Source organism: Carcharhinus amblyrhynchos, chromosome 1 (genome assembly GCF_965287045.1).
Source record: "Carcharhinus amblyrhynchos chromosome 1, sCarAmb.v2.hapA, whole genome shotgun sequence".
Classification (NCBI taxonomy): Eukaryota; Metazoa; Chordata; class Chondrichthyes; order Carcharhiniformes; family Carcharhinidae; genus Carcharhinus; species Carcharhinus amblyrhynchos.
In genome coordinates this window covers 73339272-73360960 of record NC_137324.1, presented here as the reverse complement: position 1 = coordinate 73360960, position 21689 = coordinate 73339272, and the positions used below count along the sequence as shown (strand labels likewise).

The 21689-nt window shown below is 42.6% G+C and overlaps 1 protein-coding gene across 4 annotated transcripts in view; it reads left to right on the top strand.

Annotated features, from left to right (window-relative positions):
- The window catches only part of slc7a2 (solute carrier family 7 member 2), a 131739-nt gene that overhangs the window by 85321 nt on the left and 24729 nt on the right, over positions 1-21689 (top strand). For all 4 annotated transcript variants that reach the window (XM_080186988.1, XM_080186997.1, XM_080186971.1 and 1 more), the window contains 3 exons: positions 8350-8515; positions 17649-17785; positions 20554-20776. In XM_080186988.1, coding sequence (XP_080043114.1) covers positions 8350-8515; positions 17649-17785; positions 20554-20776 — 526 coding nt within the window. The remainder of the gene's footprint in view (positions 1-8349; positions 8516-17648; positions 17786-20553; positions 20777-21689) is intronic.

Sequence of the window (21689 nt, the reverse complement as noted above, 5' to 3'; positions counted from 1 at the left end):
CTAGAAAACAGGGGAAATGTATATTTGCTACTGCGAGGCAAGATCATATAGTAACATTTAAAATCATAAGAGTTGTTAAATTGGATTGGGCATGGGGATCATAATGGATGATCAATCCATACTCCATTGATCGGAATGCAGACCTACTTCATGCTACCAGCTCATTTCCATGACTTTTGCATCCCGAGAGCATTAACCATGCTATTCATTGTCCAGTCTCATCAGCAGATGGCTAAAATCATAAGCAGCAAGCATCATTTAAAGGGGAGGTCCATTATGGCTGGAGCTGGTACTAGGAATTGTGGTTTGAAAAAAACCTGACCTGAGAAAGAGTGAAGGAAGCCAGAACTGAGGACAGTGTGGGCTCCAAGGTTTGGGCGCTGTACTGAAGATCTCAGTAAAAGAAGTGGAAAGAAGGGAAATGTATCATAGTATTCTGTTCTATAATAGATTATGGGAATGAAACATAACCTCTGAATTGACAGTGACTCTGTGGAGCTATGGTCTTCTCAGCATAATATTGCTCCTGCCCTGGTGATTGTGCCAGCTGTGCCCTTGGTTTTGCCTATCACTCAGCCTGTCCAGACTGTTATTTCCTGGGTCAAGATTATACAGTCCAAACCCCAGGCCTTCTAGGCTGTAAGTACCTCAGGATAATCACCCACGGCCATTTCCTGTCTCCTTCTCTGAAAGCCAGCAGTATTCCACCAGCTTTTCCACAGCCACCTGAGTAGCACCATTCAAAGCACTACAACAGGCAAAGGTGCATGGAAGACAGGTACTAACGGAAATCACAGGGGTGATTTGTTTAATTTTGTATGCAATATTTTAATTTATAAATTTGGAATAGAACGTGTATTTTTTGGCCTTTGTTTTTGCTTTTGCGGTCAAGAGGACAATGTTATGGCAAGGATAAGGTGGGAGAGTTGGTGAGTGGGTAATTGGAGTTGAGGTTGCTGGTATCACACTTGAAATAATTCAAGTGCAGCCTGGGTAAAACAGCTATCTAGATTTCATCTTTTCACCATTTTCTTCCTCTTCTGCCCCTTCCTTTTCCTCTTCTTCCTACTCCTCAATTTCTCACCAGGCAGTTAGTGGCTAGAGCTGTTTTACTACATGGCAAAGTTAGGCAGCATGCAGTATAGCACAAGACTTGCTCAGCCCAGTACAATAGGGCTCCTTGAGAACAGACTAGATCACACAACTGTTGTTTCAGAATACCAATGGTCAGCCCTGCCCTATCAGATTTCTTGTGGCAGCATGTTTCTTATTGTATATTTACGATACCTACTTATGTGGATTGCAACAACAGTAATGAGCTTTGACCCTTGCTACCTAGTAGCCATCCTTTAGTTTACCATGATGGTTGAAATACAGCTTGTACGGAGGTTGAAGGAAAAATGAATACATCATGATCACCAGGATACTGTGCATTGACTATACAATGCACTGAATATAATAAAAATGTTGAGGGAGTTGAATTCCTTTTGGTTAGAGTACATGCTAGAGCTGATATAAGGCACTTGCAAATCAATGTACGAGCAGCCAATGTTACATCCAATCATTGGGAAGTCTGCAATCCATAGAAACTCTAGTGCTTAATTCAGCCTACTTGTCTCTGGTGAGAGAGAGTGACAAGAAGATCTGTTAGTGGCAAAGTAATCCAGAGTCTTAGAGCTCAGCAAAGCGTGCTTAATGAGATTTCATCTTGCAACTGTATCAGCACAGCAAACTGAACAGATGGTCAGATTATGAATACCTGGCTGAGTTCCAAAACTCATTAATTGTTTTAGAACTGTTAGAGGTTCCCAGAGAATCCTTTCAGTACAGAAGGAAGCCATTTGGCCCATTGAGTCTGCACCGACTCTCTGAAAGAGCATCTTACCAGGCACACTCCATGTCCTATTCCTCTAATCCTATGCATTTACCTTCCCGCTCAGAAAGGATAGTAGGACTAAAGGCACAGCCTCAAGATAAAGGGGGGGCGTTTTAGAACAGAGTTGAGGAGGAACTTCTTCACTCAAAGGGTGGTGAATCTCTGGAATTCTCTGCCCGTTGAAGTGGTGGAGGCTGCCTCGCTAAATACTTTTAAGATGCGGGTTGATGGGTGTTTGATAAGCGAGGGGATTAAGGGTTATGGGGAGAGGGCGGGAATGTGGAACTGAGCCACGACAGATCAGCCATGATCTTATTAAATGGCGGGGCAGGCTTGAAGGGCTAGATGGCCTACTCCTGCTCCTATTTCTTATGTTCTTATGTTCTTATAGCTAATCCACCTAATCTCCATATCTTTGGACGCTAAGAGCATTTTACCACACATTTGAAGGTTGTTAACGCAGCTGTTAGTTTTATTTAATTAACAGTTGTATGAGCTTGTAAAAAAAAGTTCATCATTCTTTGAACTGGTTCTTCAATATTTGTTTGTTTAATTGACAAAACTAAACCAGTAAATGTTACATGGATTAATGCTTTGGGTATCTGAGTGGCTGTTCTTGACAGTTTTGCGAGCTTGTAAGAGTGACTTTTTTTAAAGAGAATTTTGAATCAATGATTTTATTTTAATTTTGTGGGCATTGCCAGTATTATTATGGGGTTCACTGGTTCTGTTCTCAGTGGATACTGTAATAATTGGTACGAAGGGGACACGGGTCGTGTGGTAGATTCATGGGGTCATGATGTGGGTATGCCGGTGTTGGACTGGCGTAAACACAGTAAAAAGTCTGACGACACCAGGTTTTAGTCCAACCTATTTATTTGATAATATACTCACAAGCTTTCGAGGGGACTGCCTCTTCGTCAGGTGAATGGAGAGTTCTGGCCTCAGACAGAGCATATAAAGCACAGACAGTTTAGAGATTACTGATTAGAATGCAAATCCTTACACCTAACCTGCTGTTCAAGACCTGAAGTGGCTGATAATGTGAGTGGAAGGAGCACTGATCACAGTTTAAAGAGATGTGTATTGTCTCCAGACAGTACAGTAAGTGAGGTTTGCAAACCCAGGCAAGTCACGGGGGTTACAGATAGTGCGACATGAACCCAAGATCCCTGTTGAGACCGTCCTCATGTGTGCGGAACTTGGCTATCAGTCTCTGTTCAGCGACTCTGCGCTGTCGTGTGTCGTGAAGGCCGCCTTGGAGAATGCTTACCCGAAGGTCAGAGGCTGAATGCCCGTGACCACTGAAGTGTTCGCCAACAGGAAGGGAACAGTCTTGCCTGGTGACTGTCGAGCGATGTTCATTCATCCGTTGTCGTAGCGTCTGCATGGTCTCCCCAATGTACCATGCTTCGGGACATCCTTTCTTGCAACGTATCAGGTAGACAATGTTGGCCGAGTTGCAAGAGTATTTACCATGTACCTGGTGGATGGTATTCTCACGTGTGATGATGGTATCCATGTCGATGATCCGGCATGTCTTGCAGAGGTTGCTGTGACAGGGTTGTGTGGTATTGTGGTCACTGTTCTCCTGAAGGCTGGGTAGTTTGCTGCGAACAATGGTCTGTTTGAGGTTGTGTGGTTGTCTGAAAGCAAGAAGTGGGGGTGTGGGGATAGCCCTGGCGAGATGTTTGTCTTCATCAATGATATGTTGAAGACTCCGGAGAAGATGTCGTAGCTTCTCCGCTCCGGGGAAGTACTGGACGACGAAGGGTACTCTGTCCACTGTGCCCTGTGTTTGCCTTCTGAGGAGATCGGTGCGGTTTTTCGCTGTGGCGCATCGGAACTGCCGATCTATGAGTCGAGCACCATATCCTGTTCTTATGAGGGCATCTTTCAGGGTCTGGAGGTGTCTGTCACGATCCTCCTCATCTGAGCAAATCCTGTGTATACGGAGGGCTTGTCCATAGGGAATGGCTTCTTTAACATGTTTAGGGTGGAAACTGGAGAAGTGGAGCATTGTGAGATTGTCTGTGGGCTTGCGGTACAGTGAGGTGCTGAGGTGACCGTCCTTAATGGAGATGCGTGTGTCCAAGAATGCAACTGATTCTGGGGAATAGTCCATGGTGAGTCTGATGGTGGGGTGGAATTTGTTGATATCATCATATAGTTGTTTCAGTGATTGTTCACCATGAGGCCAAAGGAAGAAAATGTCATCGATGTATCTAGTGTACAGCATCGGTTGAAGATTCTGTGCAGTGAAGAAGTCTTGTTCGAACCTGTGCATGAAGATGTTGGCATATTGAGGTGCAAATTTGGTCCCCATGGCTGTTCCATGTGTCTGGATGAAAAACTGGTTGTTGAAGGTGAAGACATTGTGGTCCAGGATAAAGCGGATGAGTTGTAAAATTGCATCTGGAAACTGGCAGTTGTCAGCATTGAGTACTGAGGCAGTCGCAGCAATGCCATCGTTGTGGGGGATGTTGGTGTAGAGCGCTGAGACATCCATTGTGACGAGGAGTGTCCCTGGTTCAACTGCTCCACAGACAATCTCACAATGCTCCACTTCTCCAGTTTCCACCCTAAACATGTTAAAGAAGCTATTCCCTATGGACAAGCCCTCCATATACACAGGATTTGCTCAGATGAGGAGGATCGTGACAGACACCTCCAGACCCTGAAAGATGCCCTCATAAGAACAGGATATGGTGCTCGACTCATAGATCGGCAGTTCCGATGCGCCACAGCGAAAAACCGCACCGATCTCCTCAGAAGGCAAACACAGGGCACAGTGGATAGAGTACCCTTCGTCGTCCAGTACTTCCCCGGAGCGGAGAAGCTACGACATCTTCTCCGGAGTCTTCAACATATCATTGATGAAGACGAACATCTCGCCAGGGCTATCCCCACACCCCCACTTCTTGCTTTCAGACAACCACACAACCTCAAACAGACCATTGTTCGCAGCAAACTACCAGCCTTCAGGAGAACAGTGACCACAATACCACACAACCCTACCACAGCAACCTCTGCAAGACATGCCGGATCATTGACATGGATACCATCATCACACGTGAGAATACCATCCACCAGGTACATGGTAAATACTCTTGCAACTCGGCCAACATTGTCTACCTGATATGTTGCAAGAAAGGATGTCCCGAAGCATGGTACATTGGGGAGACCATGCAGACGCTACGACAACGGATGAATGAACATCGCTCGACAGTCACCAGGCAAGACTGTTCCCTTCCTGTTGGCGAACACTTCAGTGGTCACGGGCATTCAGCCTCTGACCTTCGGGTAAGCATTCTCCAAGGCGGCCTTCACGACACACGACAGCGTAGAGTCGCTGAACAGAGACTGATAGCCAAGTTCCGCACACATGAGGACGGTCTCAACAGGGATCTTGGGTTCATGTCGCACTATCTGTAACCCCCGTGACTTGCCTGGGTTTGCAAACCTCACTTACTGTACTGTCTGGAGACAATACACATCTCTTTAAACTGTGATCAGTGCTCCTTCCACTCACATTATCAGCCACTTCAGGTCTTGAACAGCAGGTTAGGTGTAAGGATTCGCATTCTAATCAGTAATCTCTAAACTGTCTGTGCTTTATATGCTCTGTCTGAGGCCAGAACTCTCCATTCACCTGACGAAGAGGCAGTCCCCTCGAAAGCTTGTGAGTATATTATCAATTAAATAGGTTGGACTAAAACCTGGTGTTGTCAGACTTTTTACCAGATTCATGGGGGGCATGGAAGGGTTTTGGGGTGTGGGTGAGGAGTGAAGGATGAGAGCTGGGGACTTAACAACCATGTTGAGAACTGAGCCAAAGTCCCAGTGGATGCAAGCCACATCTGCATTGTGGAATGATGTAGCCCAGAAGGAGACCATTTGATCCATCATGCCTACTCTTTGAAAGACCTATGCAATTAGTCTCACTCCCCTCCTCTTTCCCCATAATCCTGCAAATTTTCCATTTTTAAACATTTATCACATTTCTTTGAAAGTCCTGATTGAATCTGCATCTGCCATCTTTTCAGGTAATGCGTTCCAGATTCACTTTATTAATTCAGTCAGTCTTTCATGAATTTGATCACCTCAGTTAAATCTCAACTCACCCTTCTCCCCTCGTGGGAGAAAAATTCCAGTTTCTTTAGTCCTTCTCTGTAACTGGAGCCTTTCAGCTCCAGATCATTTTATTAAGTCTCCAGTGCTGATGACTGTGATGGAGGGTCATCCAGACTCAAAACATTGGCTCTATTCTCTCTCCACAGACGCTGTCAGACCTGCTGAGATTTTCCAGATTTTCTATTTAATGCTACTTATTTTGTGTCACTGCCTGAGAATGTATTTGTAGCCCTTGGTGTTAATTTTGGAATGAGAGGCTGACTCAGAGACAGTCAGAGAGATGAGAATCAAGTGGGTTGTGTTTGTGGGGTTTTTTGTTTGTACTGAAAATTCAGTACTAATGAAATGTTTTGCTTTTCTCAATCTAATGTGTCTTTACTTAAGACTGTTATAAGAGTGTTTGAGTTTTTAAAAATAATTTTAACATAGGCTAGAAGATCAATATCAAAAATTCTTTTGATTCACACAAAAATTGTCAGCTGCTTATTTTGCACTTTTGAGTTCAGGAGACTCAGAGAAAGAGAGTAGTTTAGTGATCAGTGATAGTAAGTATCTCCATGTTGAAGCTGAATTTTTTCTTTCTTCTATAATAGTGTTTGAGTTTATTTTTCCAAATAATTTGAAAAAATGCATTTAAGGAAATTTTTGAAGTAAAATTCACACGATATAATAATGTATCAGTTGTTTAGCTGGAGTGGCTTCATTTCATTTATACAGGGATATAGCATTTTTCTTTGCAGATAAATCAATTATTTTGAGGGCAAAGTCTTTGACGTTTTTTTCCGAAATCTTTCATTGAAGGTCTTACCAATGCCCAGTAGTGATCCAGAATATCACTGAGCCACCTACTATCTATCAGAGGTATATCAGAAAGAATACAGGGTAACCCAGCAATGTTGTAAACAAGGGCAGAATTCTCCCAGCCAGTGCACGGCAGGTTTGATGGTTGGCTGGTGCACTTGAATCTGGTGGGAGCCAAAACGTTGGGAACTCTTTGGCGTAAAATCATGTTGCTATACTTGTAATGGCGGATTGGTCTTCCTGCTGGCGGGTGACACAAATGCAGTTTGCCTTTATTTGCATATTATGACTGCTTCTTAAAACAACTGCCCACTGGCATCCTGTCAAGCCTTTCAATCTTGCATTATGCCAGCGGGAATTTACAATGGCATCAAACCCAATTGCTAATGAGTGGTGTTGTAAAATCAGTCTGTTTTAACCCTTATACGGTGGACAAATAACTTTGAGTAGATGTCTTATTAGTACAAACAATATTTATTTAAACCCACACAATCAATAATCACCCACCCGACCAACAATAAGTTATCTTAAAGAAAATACTAGAATTCAAGTACAACACAAGACCTTGACTTTGCGTGACTGACAAGTACCCAAACAGATATTGGCCTTTATCTCTGCGCTGGTCTTGGTAGTTGTCTGCGCAGTCTGGTCCTTTGGTCTGGTGTGGCACTCTGGCTCTGATCATCTTTCTTTCCTTCCTTCTCCGACGTGGTGGCTCTCTGTCGTTGTAGCTTGTTCGTGGGGTCAGAGAGCGAGATTCCTGGTTGTGCAGCACCCTTTATACCCCGTTTGGTTTCACGCCCCTATTTTGGCCATTGCCAATCAATCGATCAGGACTTGATCACCCTGATCGATAAGAGTCCAATCAGGTGCTACCACACCGATCTCTGGGTGTGTCCCCGGTGGCCATGCCCGTAGGTGTTGTAGGCACATAGGTCACATACCTTCCTCCTAAATAAGGATTCACGGTGCCCCTATGTCTGGCACACAACCCAGTGTGACCAGAAAGTCTCTTTCATCCCGGAGATGGCCCATATCCTGTGTATTCACTAATCAGGGTTGCAGCCTGTTTGTCTGTCTTTAAACTGCAGCCTGTCGGTTTAGTTTCTTGCCCAGTTAACCCAGAGTGCTTTACAAAATGCCATTTTAGATGGCCTGTTTGGCTACAGTGGCATTATTTTTATTTCTTCTATAATAATATTTGAGTTGGTCCAAGGTGATCCTCAGTGACCTTGGGGTCAATGCAACAACTTTCTGCCAATGTGCTCCACTGTTCCTGATGTGCTGTACACCACAATGCCAGAGCAGACTAGTTCCTGCCCTCCATCTCCATGCTAAGCCAGTTTTGATGGACAGCAACCACACCACCACCACCACCACCACCACCACCACCCCCCCCCACCCCACCAAAACCTTCTCATCATCTGAACCAAAATCTAGGCTAAAACCGTTCTGTTGCACAGATATTTTCATGTATGCATGAGGGGAAGATAACATACATTGATGCATTTATACTTTGAATATTCTGTGTACCTTAGGTCTTCTGTCATTTGGTGTGAAGGAGTCTGCTTGGGTTACTAAAATATTTACGGCCATCAACATCGTAGTTCTTATATTTGTTATTATCACGGGATTTGTAAAAGGAGACACTGAGAACTGGAAGATCACTGAGGAGACACTTATAAACGTCACAGCTATTACAAAGTAAGTTTGTTGGAAGGAACTGACTTAATTTATTCTGATAGCTATTTATACATTTGAAACAGTAGGATCCTTAATTTGAGAAAGTGTTGAATCTTGCAACAAAACATTTTGTGGTTCAGAAAAACAATTCTGGTGAATAATTTACCTTTCTGCAGTAGATGCAGTATATTGTGTATAGTGGTGAATGGCCTTTCTGTCAAGGATGGTTTTAAACAAAAGAGGCCATGCAGCCAGTGCATCAGATTGGTGCCCAATGCCAGGGAGAAGTATCTGACTTTTCAGCTGGTAGGTAGGCCTCCGTGAAAAATTCCAGCCTTTGGGCTTAATTGTAACACCCTTTTGGAGAAAGGCTAGGAAGGGTAGGTAGGCTGGTAGAAAAGGTTAACGCACATGGGATATAGGGACAGGTATCTAGATGGATTGAAAACTGGCTAGGCAACAGGAGACAGAGAGTAGTAGCGGAAGGGTCCTTTCCTAGCTGGAGGTCAGTCACCAGTGGTGTGCCGCAGGGCTCAGTACTGGGACCTCTTCTCTTTGTAAGATATATAAACGACTTGGAAGAGGGCGTACGTGGTGTGATCAGCAAGTTTGCAGATGACACCAGGATGGCAGGATTGGCAGATAGTGAGGAGGATTGTCAGGTGACACAGCAGGATATAGATAGGCTGGTATACTGGGCAGATAGATGGCAGATGGAATTTAATCCTGACAAATACAAGGTGATGCATTTTGGAAGGAATAATGCAGGGAGGAGTTGCATGATAAAAGGTAGACCAATTAAGAGTATAGAAATGCAGAGGGACCTGGGAGTGCCAGTGCGCAAGTCTCTGAAGGTGGCAACCCAGGTGGAGAAGGTTGCGAAGAAAGCTTATGGAATGCTAGCTTTTATAGGAAGGGGTATAGAGTATAAGAGTTGGCGTCTAATGCTTCAGTTGTACAGAACGTTGGTTAGACCGCATTTGGAGTACTGCGTCCAGTTCTGGCCACCTTACTACTGGAAGGATGTGAAGACCCTGGAGAGAGTGCAGAGGAGGTTTACCAGGATGCTGCCTGGTATGGAAGGACTGGGTTATGAGGAAAGATTGGGTAAACTGGGGCTCTTCTCCTTAGAAAGACGGCGGTTAAGGGGGGATCTGATAGAGGTGTATAAAATAATGAAGGGTATAGATAGAGTCAACAGTGGCAGGCTTTTTCCTAGATTGGAGACAAATATCACGGGGGGTCACGATCTAAGGGTGAGGGGGGAGAAGTATAATTTGGATACTAAAGGGAGGTTTTTCACACAGAGGGTCGTGGGGATATGGAACGCGCTACCAAGTAAGGTGGTGGAGGCAGGCACACTGGACTTGTTTAAGGTTTACTTAGATAGGCACATGAGTGAAACAGGGATGGAGGGTTATAGGAGACAGTTTTAAAAAGGGTCAGAGCCTCGGGGCAATACTGGAAATGTAATACTACATGTTAATGTTTTGTCTCTTTTAATCCGCAGGTGTGTCGGTCCACCTTGTTGTCAAACGAGGGGCATGCACACGGTGGGTCGTGCGTGGGCTGCTCTTGGATGTTTCGAGAGTGGCCTAGTACTTTGCGTCGTTGTGTGTGCTTAAACCTGGACCAGCAGATGGGCACCACAACAGTTCAGTGACTATCACTGCTAGCTGTGCAGATACATGGATTTGGGCCAGTATCTGTGGGAGTTTGCGCATTCTCCCTGTGGTTGCGTGGGTTTCCTCCGGGTGCTCCGGTTTCCTCCCACACCCCAAAGATATGCTCTTAGGCTGATTGGTGTACCAAATTGTCCCTACCCTATTCACCCCTGAATCTGGTTACAATAGGGGTACCATTCGCATACACATGGGGCAAGGTAGGTGTAGGAAAATGCTTTGTTAAGATGGCGGTGCGGGCTCGTTGGGCCGAAGGGCCTGTTTCCCATGCTGGGTTGTTCTTTGTTCTTTGTTCTTTCTGTCAGTGCCTTTTCCTATGCCATTCTGTCAGCAGTGGGAATGATGGCAAACAAGAAACTAACTGAACCATGTAAGTGTCCAATTAAGGGCCACTTTCCATCTCTGGGGGCATTTTCCATGGGAGGACACAATCCAGTGAAATCCTGTATTCAACGACTTCTAGGGGGGACCTCATTTTTGGTTACCCCTTGGCCTGTAATGTCGGGGGGCGGGTTGCTGGGCTCCACTGTGGCCACCACTGTGGCAACAGCACCACCTGCCTACAGAGAGCTCCCACCCTTCAATCACCATGGTCTGCCTATCAGGCCCTGGCTACCTCCAACTCAACTTAACTCTCTTCAAAGCATGGTCTTGATGTGTCCTTATCATCCAGGTGGTGACATTGGTGATGCTAAGACTGCTGAGATGATTGGGCCAAAAGTTCTAGGGACATATGCCACTATCCTTAATAGGAACAGCAGCCCAGGTAGCACCCATTTGATTGAAACGCACCAGCAAAATGTGGCTCCAGGTTCCACTGCCTGTGCTAGCAGGGTAGCCACTCACATTGGTCCTGGTGCTGAGACCTTTGCCACCTTCACAAAATTCAGCCCATTATATTGATTTGTTCATTAAGAAATGTTGCACAAATGCCTGGAGAGCCTGTGTAATAAGATGATGTCTGATCCAAGATTTTATCCTGCAGAAAAATGTCTGGGTGGCTAATAATTATGGCAGATTACATATCATGGAAGTCTAACTTAAATGTCATGCAATAGTTAGTTTTGGAAATACATTTTTCTGGTGAGAACTTCCCATTCAAAGGATGTAAGTGAAACAAGCAAAATATTTTACAGTGCTTGTGTGAATGAAAACGCAAAAGAATCATTTGTTCAGCAAGAAATTTCCCAGTCCCAACAAAAGCTTCTAACAAAGCTAAGGAATTGCATAAACAATTTAATTACTGTTACATTAAAAAAGACTTGCAAATATATAGTGACTATATACCTTTGGGAACTGAGAGGAAGCTGCCCTTCGTTGGAACATCGTGAATTAGGAACTTGCGGGAGCTGGGAGAGGGTGAGATTCAGGGCTGTCACCTACTTTCAGGAGCTGAGCGGAAGCTGCCCTATGTTGGAGCATCGTGAATTGGGAGCCTGCAGAGCTGAACGATTTTGTAAAACAAAACTAACAGTGATGCTACAGGAAAATAGAACATAGAACATTACAGCAGAGTACGGGACCTTTGGCCCTCGATGTTGTGCCGACGTGTGAAACCAATCTAAAGCCCATCTAACCTACACTATTCCAATATCATCCATATGTTTATCCAGTGACTATTTAAATGCCCTTAATGTTGACAAATGGAAATCTAATTGATTGATGAGTTATTTTGGGAAGGAACTGTCTGTAAATGGCTGTAGCCACTTAAAATAAATTAAATGACACAAGCTGAAGGGATAGAGGGCATGGTAGGACCACTCAACCATGTGGAATGCTCATGCTGTAACAGGGAAAGTTATAGATATTTACTACGGCTGACGTGACTATATGCGATAATTGTGACCAGCTGCAGAAACCCCCAACAAGTTAGTTTAAACTCTCCCCAACAGCACTAGCAAATCTCCCCACAAGGATAAAAGTCCCAATCCTTCCAAGGTGCAACCAGTCCACTTTGTACAGGTACTACCCCTGTCACTGAACCAAACATCTGAAGCCCTCCCCACACCATTTATCAGATAGAGTCCAAATATGGAATAATGTTAAAAAGGCAAAATTAAAACTATTCTATCTGAATGCATGCAGTATTCACAACAAGGTAGATGAATTGATGACACGAATAGAGGTAAACCAGTATGATATACTCGCTATTACGGAGAGTTGGCCGCAGGGTGACCAAGGCTGCAAGTTAAATATTCACAGGCTTTCGACATTTAGAAAGTACAGGAAAAAAGGAGGGATGAGATGAGTACATTACTGAGAGGATCTTCGACTGGAAGAACAAGGTGAATAATCAGTTAGGGTGGAGCTAAGAACCAACAAGGAGCAGTAAACATTGGTATGAGTTGTTTATAAGGGACCAAACAGTTGTAGTGATCATGTATTTATCTTGGAATTAGAGGTGCATGTAACAAGAGTACTAAAGCATTTATGGGAGACTTCAGTGTACATAAAAACCGGGTAAGTCTAATGAGCACTAATGCTTGTGGAGGACAAATTCCTGTATTGTATTTGAGATGGTTTTCTAAAGCAGTATCTTGCTGTACCAATGATGGAACAGGCCATTTTAGAACTAGTATTATGTAATGAGAAATGGCTAATTAATAATCTTGTAATAAAAAGACACTTAGGAAAGAGTGACCATAAAATGAGAAAATTTTCCATTAATTTTAAAAAATGTCGTTCAATCTGAAATCAAAGACTTAAGTCTAATCAAAGGAAACTATGGAAGTATGAGGGGCAAGTTGGCTGTGGTGGATTAGGACAGCACACCAAAAAATATGATGGTGGATAGGCAATGGCTAGAGACTGGAGTGCTACAGAGATCAGTGCTGGAGCCTCAACTATTTATTGTCTGCATTAATGAACTGGGCGAAAAGACCAGTTTGTATCATATCCAAATTTGCTGATAGGTCTCATAGCCAGTTAGAAAAATACAAAGAATCTGCAAAGGGATATGAATAGGTTAAACGATTGGGCAAAGATTTGGCAGATGTAACATAATGTTGGAAAATGTAAGTTGTCCACTTTGGCAGGAAGAAGAAAGCAGAATTATACTTAAATGTCTCAAAACCGCATAATACTATGAGAATCTGGATGTCCTCATGCATTATTCATCAAAAAATTAACATGTAGGTACACAAGTAATTAGGAAAGAAAATGGAATGTTGACCTTTATTACAAGGAGGATGGAGTATAAAAGTAGGGAGGTCTTGCTACAACTGTAAAGGCATTGGTGGGACCTCACCTAACATACTGCGTACAGTTTTTATCTTCCTATTTAAGGATGCTTGCATTGGAAGCAGTTCAGAGGTTTGCTCGGCTGATTCCTGGGATGAAGGAATTACTTTATGAGGAAATGTTGAAACATATTGGGTGATATTCATTATAGTTTAGAAGTTTGTTACGATCCCAGTTGATGTTACAACTGGACAGGAAGACCCCAGAATGGGACCCTGACTCAAAGGACCACAACTTTTACTTTATGTTTAGAAAATGTGGAGGAACAAAGACACAGACCACTAATTAGTTTTAACAATGCAGCAGCACAGCGGTTAGCACTGCTGCCTCACAGCACCAGGGACCAAGTTCAATTCCAGCCTTAGGTCACTGTCTGTGTGGAATTTGCATGTTCTCCCTGGTGCCTGCTTGGACTTCCTCCAGATGCTCCAGTTTTCTCCTACAGTTCAAAGATGTGTGGGTAGGTTGATTTGCTATAGAAAATTGCCCTTTAGTGTCAGGGGGATTAGCAGAGTAAATACGTAGGATTATGGAGATATGGTTGGGTGGGATTGTTGTCAGTGCAGGTTGGATGGGCTGAATGGACTCCTGCATTTCACGTGGATTAAAAAGTATTTCTTAAGCTACAAAGACCTCAGTAACACAAAATCCCTTTGAGCACACAAAGTGACTGTGATTAAATACAGTGTCCACTCTGAACCCTAATGCATTGTAATGGTTTTCCACCCAGATGATTTTTATACCATCTGCTACTTTGTCTCACTAAACTTCGGCTTCCAAACGAGTGATTTCAAATTTTGCTTTCAAAAAGACACATTTTCAAATCTTACATGTGTCCATCAAGAATTTGCTTACAGGTTTTACACCTTCCACCTTTCTTTATCTTCACAGTTGCTTTAATTATTGATTCCCAGATTGTATAAAAATGGCATCAAACTTTTGATTTATCTCTGAAATCTGTTTTCCCACTTTAAATCTGGTTACTGTAGCTATCTGCTTAGTTCAACCTTTTCAACTCTGCTTATCTTTACTGAACAGTTCTCTGTTCTAGTACCAATAACCTTAGACTTTTAGGAAACTTCTCTTCATGACTTTAGTTTCCTTATCTTTCTGGACTTAGCTTCTGCACTTATTTTCTTCACCATGACTCCATGGTTTGGCTTCTCTCCTGGCAAAGCAGAGAGAGATGTTCCCCCTCTAGCCTCATAAACCAACTGCAAACAAGTGCAGCTAAAACTGAATCGGAAAAAAAAAACCTTTCTACCTTAACAGGGCCCCAATTGTTAAGCGACAACTTTATACTTGACCAACTTATTTATTTTTCCTAGCCCTCTTTAAGCATAATAGAAGCACAGCTGGAACTGAGCGAACCCCACACATACAAACACCAGTGCCCAGCATGAATTTAATGATAGATTTACCTTTCCTTACACAGAAACACTAAACACACATAAAACTATACCTTATTTCTATTATTTAACAATACAAATGTAAATCCCTAAAACTACAGTATGAGAGGTGATCTTTTTGAGGAGAGGCAGGGCTGACTACATCTGTTCACTGGAGATTAGATAAATGAGAGGCAATCTCATTGAAACATATAAAACTTTGCCAGGGCTGGACAGACTGGATGCAGGAATTATGTTCCTTTTGCTGTGAGGCTTAGAGAGTCACCATTTCAGGAAACTGGGCAGGTCATTTAGCACTGAGATGAGGAAAATTTCTTCACACAAAGGGTGGTGAATCTGTGGAATTCTCCCCCTCAGAAGGCTGTAGTAGCCAAATCACTGAATATATTTAAGAAGGAAATAGATTTCTAGAAACTAAAGTCGTCAAAGGCTACAGCATTGCTCTGGAGGATCAGTCATGCAAGCACAAAGGATCAAATGGCCTATTCCTGCTCCTATTTTGCTATGTTCCCACATATAAGATATGTTCCTACATATAAGATTCTGAGAGGGCTTAACAGAGAGAATACTAGGAGAATATTTTCTCTTGTGGGAGAATCTAGAACTAGAGGAAACAGTTTAAAAATAAGTGGTCTCCCATTAAAATAGTGATAAAGAGGATTTTCTTCTCTGAAGGCCATTAGTCTTTGGAAATCTCTTCCACATGGAAAGTGGAACCTGGGCATTGAACATGGCTGAGCTGGACAGATTTTTGATCCACAAAGTAGTTGAGAATTATGGAGCGCTAGCAGGAAAGTGAGGTTAAGACCATAATCATTTTAACCATGATCTTAGTGAATGGCAGAGCAGACTCAATGAGCCAAATACTCTACTCCTGCTTCTCTTTCTTAGAACTTTCAGAACAAGGAATGCCTCAAAAAACTTTACAACCACTGGAATACTTTGGAAGTGTAGTTACTGTTGTAATGAATGAAACATGGTTGCTAACTTGTGCATAACCAACTCTCACAGCTATCTGATCATAACCAGATAATCAGCATTTTGCATGTTATTAATTGAGGAATAAATATTGGCTAGGACACAAAGAATAACTCCCCAGCTTTTCCTTGAAATAGTGCCGTGGAATCTTTTACAGCCTCCTGTGAAGGCAGATGGGCCTCAGTTTAACATCTCATCTGAAAGACCGCACTTCTTGACAGTTCAGCACTCCCTTAGCACTGCATTGGTGTGACAGCCTAGATTTTTGTGCCCAAGTCTCTGGAGTGGGACTTGACTCCACAGCCTTCTGACTCAGAGTTTGTTGAGTTTGTTTCTCTGAAATGAAAACTGCTTAGATGTTGTACATGGAGATGCTAGTTTTTTTTTCATTTGTTCATGGGATGTCTGCATCGCTGGTTGGACCAGCATTTATTGCACATCCCTGAGGCATTTAAGGATCAACCTGTGGATCTGGAGTCACATATAATGGTGCCAGGTAAGGGTGGAAAATTTATTTCCCTAAAAGGACATAAGTGAACCAGATGAGTTTGACATGTCAGCTGCGACTCTCTCCAACTTTTACAGATGCACGATAGAAAGCATTCTTGCTGGTTGTATCACAGCTTTGGATGGTTCCTGCTCTGTCCAAGTTTGCAAGGAACTACAAAAGGTCGTGAATTTAGCCAAATCCATCACGCAAACCAGCCTCCCATCCACTGACTCTGTTACATTTCCCGCTACCTCAGAAAAGCAGCCAGTATAATTAAGGACCCCATGCACCCTGGACATTCTCTCTTCCACCTTCTTCCATCGGGAAAAAGATACAAAAGTCTAAGGTTCAAGAACATCTTCTTCCTTGCTGCTGTCAGACTTTTGAATGGACTTACCTTGCATTAAGTTGATCTTTCTCTACACCCTAGCTATGACTGTAAGACTACATTCTGCACTCTCACCTTTCCTTCTCTATGAACGGTATGCTTTGTCTGTATTGTGCACAAGAAACAATACTTGTAAGTTAATACAAGTGACAATAATAAATAAACTAAAATCAAAACATCAATAGTTTTATGGTCATCGTTAGACTTTTCATTCTAGATTTTTATTGAATTCAAATTTTACCATTCACCATGGCAGGTTTCTGAACCCAGGTCCACCCTTGGTAGTCCAGTGACAATGTCACCATGCCCCTTTGATTTTGATTAAAATATCATGGTTTATTTGTATAATTTTGAGCAGAAATTACAAGGTAGAGAGATGTACTTTTATGATGTGCCAATATATTATTCAAATAATTGTGCTAACTCTTGTTGTTACTCAGCATTTAAAACTATATAGTTTAATTTCAATGTCATACCAATAGAAAATATAACTTTAAAAATGAGGTAACAATTCATTAATTGGATGTGACATATAACAATCTCAAATAACAAAATGTAGAAAATAATTAGTAGAGCATGTTGATTATGTCTTAGCATAATGTTCAACTCTGTACAGTACATGCATTTCTGTTATTGCCACATTGAATCCTAGAAAAAACCATGGGGTACATCTCCTGGTCCCACCCACCATAGGAATCATCGCAGGTGGAATGGAAATTTTCACGGACCATTAAAAATCCATTGACCTTAGGCAGGAATTTCCATTCTTGGGACAGGTGGGACTGGAATATCCCACCCTGTGTTTTCATAGACCTGTCAAGTTGGCTAAATATCATGCATTGGAACTCAATTTTTTTCGAAATGATGTTTCATGAGTGAGTGAAAGTTGAATGTGTCTAAATACAATGTACTCCCCCCGCCCCCCCGCACCCCCCATCTCCCCAACCCCTTTCCCTTTGTTTTCTAGCAATCTGTCATCTTCAGAGAACGTCACCAGCAATTATGGTACCGGTGGTTTCACTCCATATGGTCTAACTGGAACATTAGCTGGTGCTGCTACCTGCTTTTATGCTTTTGTTGGATTTGACTGTATTGCTACTACAGGTAAGAACCACGGATATATCAATCACTGCATTGTTTGGTCTGATGGTTTATGCAGCAATAACCTGGTCAGCTATAGACAACTGCACACTACATGCATTTGAACACGTTTCCCCAAAAAATATACTTCATTCATAAAATTTGTAAAAGTACATTACAAAATATTTCAAGTTAAATTGACAGAGCTTGCAATGAAATTCAATTTTTCTTCACACACCGCAGCTTCCATCTGACATGCATTAGTACACAGTGGCTGGACTCTTACCTCCGTTCACACTGGCGGGACTTTCTGATCCCCATGCAGTGAGCAGAGGTTCGACTGGGCACCAAATTCCCCATCTTTGCTGCAGCAGGAGCGGGGTGTGAATGGCCAGTAAGATCGCACCCAACGCATTCTGTGTCAGGCATACAATCTGAGAGATTCTACGCAGTTTCCATCCCTTCCGTGTAAAAGTAAAGTTAAAGTTTATTTATTAGTCACAAGCAAGACTTACATTAACTCTGCAATGAAGTTACTGAAATTCCCCTGGTCGCCACAGTCCGGCGCCAGTTCAAGTCAATGCACCTAACAATGGTTTAAAGGTTTTAGATAGCAATCTTTCTCCATTGTGCCTCAGTGGGAGCTACCCCAAACTTTAGTGCATCCCTCAGCATGTTGACCTGGACCTTATAAAGTGCCATTCTACAAAATACAATTGAGGACAACTCTTTGCACCACAAGATCAACCAAAGTTTCAGGCAGAAGCTTGCACAAAGTGAGCATGGATCAGATGTCTGATCTACCTAACACTGTATTTGTGCTCCCTTTCAACTGTGGTTCCTCACAAACAGATTAAATTTCACTTGCAATTAATTGGTCATCATGCAATGTGAAACTATAACAGATGATCATAATTTCACAAATCTATCCCATTAAAGAGATCTTCTCCATGCAATTAAAATTCTAGACTTGGCCCCATAATTATTTCTTTATCAGTAGTTGTGTTGGTTAAGATGAATGAGATTGGTGCTAGTAAACTAAATGCTTTTCCTTCTCTGCCATTCGTTGTCATTATCAAATGTGAATCAGCTCAGGTTCAAGCATTTCAACTCTGCCCCAATAATGTGCTTAGCTCCTAAGTCCACTGCGTACTCTGCTACATAAGTCTGATTTTTCTTCTTTCATTTCATAAACCTTAGTCATAATTTTGGCCATGTAAGCCTGGAACTTGATTTCCCCGGTAGCATATTGATTACTGTTCTTGCATTTAATTGCATTTAAATGGGTAACTAATGCATTAAATAATACAGAAAGCAGTCTTCCACAAAATATGTTAACCAGTGTACTAAGCAATGAAGTTAACCTCACCCTACATCAATTTATGACAACTTGCAGGTGGCTTTATTCTGCATTAAGAGCTGAGAAAGAATAAACACATTTCTCCGAGACTTATTCGTTACGTTTTTCTCAAAGGTGATTGCACACTGAAGAACATGCAAAATATATTTTAGTTTTGCTTCTTAAATTATGAAGAAAATGCAAGGAATTTTAACATTCAAGTATTTCCAATTCTGGAGAATATTACTATAACTTATATTTCACTGTAAAATCCAATTAGTACATAGTTCTATTTAAGCAACTGTATGCCTCTCAGATTTTTTTGATGCTGCTTCTGTGCCAAAGAATGCTCTATTTAATATTTTGCATTTACTTACTTGTATCCAAAAGCAATAAAGTATTTGATAATTCTGACCTAAAACTTATTGACTATTTATATTCCAAATATCACTATACTTGGCCACATATTATTTGCTAACCCTCTATGGCCCTTTATGTACCATTCACCGACTGACGAAATATTCACATGTGCTGCTTTGGTTAATAGTATGTGATTTACAAAGTAACGAAGCCAATTTTTTCTCTCCTTTTTTCATGTTGTTTCTCCCCCTTTTGGTTCAAACACAAATGCAAAACCCGTCTTCATCATCCAGATGAAAGCATGATTGAGATTGACCAGGATTCTCCTAGCCCGCTGCACTGCTCGAACCTGTAGCAGAGCTGATTACCTTACTGAAATGAGGATTTCCATACGATTAGTGGGCCCGGGACGATATTCTCTGGGCCTGCTAACATCTCCCCCCATTCCCTTGCCCAGAGTGGTACCCTACAGCGGCATTTATGACTGCTCCCCACTGACGGAGAAGTGGTGTCCTCAGCTGGCTAGTGGAAACAAAAGCTAATAAGGCTCACCCCTGGAGGTTGGGGGTAAGGGGTGGGGAGATTGGGGCTGGCCGGGCAGTGGGGCGGAGGCATAAGGGCTAGCCCAGGAGGACAGCAATTGGAGGGCCTGGGTTAGTTGGAATGCTATGATTTGGAAAGTTGCAGGCCAGTGATGGGAGGGTCACAGCGTATGCGGCAATCGTTGCTCTGACAAATCGGTGCCATGCGCAGTGGCACACTTAGCATTATCCTGCCACCCTCTCTGACAGGAATAGGCCTCGACTCTTCTTACCAGAGAGAATCACGCTGTGGCAGAATGTCAGAGATTACCTCTGGTAAGTATGCCCAAAAACCGGGTGGGAAATACTCCCGTTTTCCCACATGTTGGGCATTGAGGTTTTTTTGGGAGAATCTCAGCCACGAAATTAGTCATCCAGTCAAAGTAGAGCAGGAGCAATTCTGAGGAATTTCCTGGGTTTGGGTTTTCTATCATCAACTTGTCTAACAAATCTCATCTTGCCACGCAAATATTTGCATTAGAGCTACATAATGTTCTTTGCTACCATTCCAGGTGAAGAGGTGAAAAATCCCCAAAAGGCTATTCCCATAGGAATTGTGACTTCCCTATTGGTTTGTTTCTTGGCGTACTTCGGAGTTTCAGCAGCACTGACCCTTATGATGCCTTACTACCTGCTGGATGCAAGAAGCCCACTTCCCGTTGCCTTTGAATTTGTTGGTTGGGGTCCTGCAAAATACCTGGTAGCAGTGGGATCCCTTTGTGCACTATCAACAAGGTATGAAAAGAAAATTCAGTTTTCTTTCAGAGCAGACCAATTAGAAATACTTACTGTGTAATATTCATACAATCACACGTTAGATTATGAAATTTTGCTTCCTTCAATTCTCCCAACCTGACAACCCTAATGTAGGATTCAGTAACATCAAGTTGAAGCTGTTCCATAATTAATCATCTTGAAATTGTGATGGTTGTTTAGTGGGAAAAGGGCTCTTCTCTAAAGTTTGCATTGAATTGTAAATATGACTGTTGGAGCATCTTATCATGTTCTGTTCTTCTACTGCCACTCCCACCAAGATACACTCCCCTCTTGCTCTAGCACTGCACTTAAATTGATTTAATAACGACCCCACCCGCCACCGCTCCCCCCCCCCCCCCCATTCTTCCTAAACCTCTCTTTCCATGTAACTATCCTATTCATATTTATGGTCCCCCATTTTCTACTCCATGGTTCCATAGTCATCATTGCAGCCAGGATATCTCCTTGTATGCTTCGTTACCCAATACCTGCATTTTCTTCCATCCTGCTCTTTTCTGCACCTACTGCTGTCGTCCATACTTCCCCATGTGATGTACCACGACACCTTCAAACTTCCAGCTGTTCAGTTTTTGGCACTGCATTTGCCAGAATGTCGTCTATCTGCTCAATTATTCCCTCACTGCAGGAATGTTGTGTAAAATGGGCCGCAGGAGGACAGACTCCTGTTACACACAATATCAGAGTGAGGCTCCTGAGCCAGACCAGGCAATGCTTGTCAGAGTTGTCCACCATGATGCAAACTATCACCTTTATAAGATGGATGACTACCACCAGTATACACCTTTTCATTCACATTGCTGAACAGGGAGAGACCTGACATTTTTCAGACAACTGCTGAAATAACAAGATCAGGCCTTGGTGAAATGTTTGT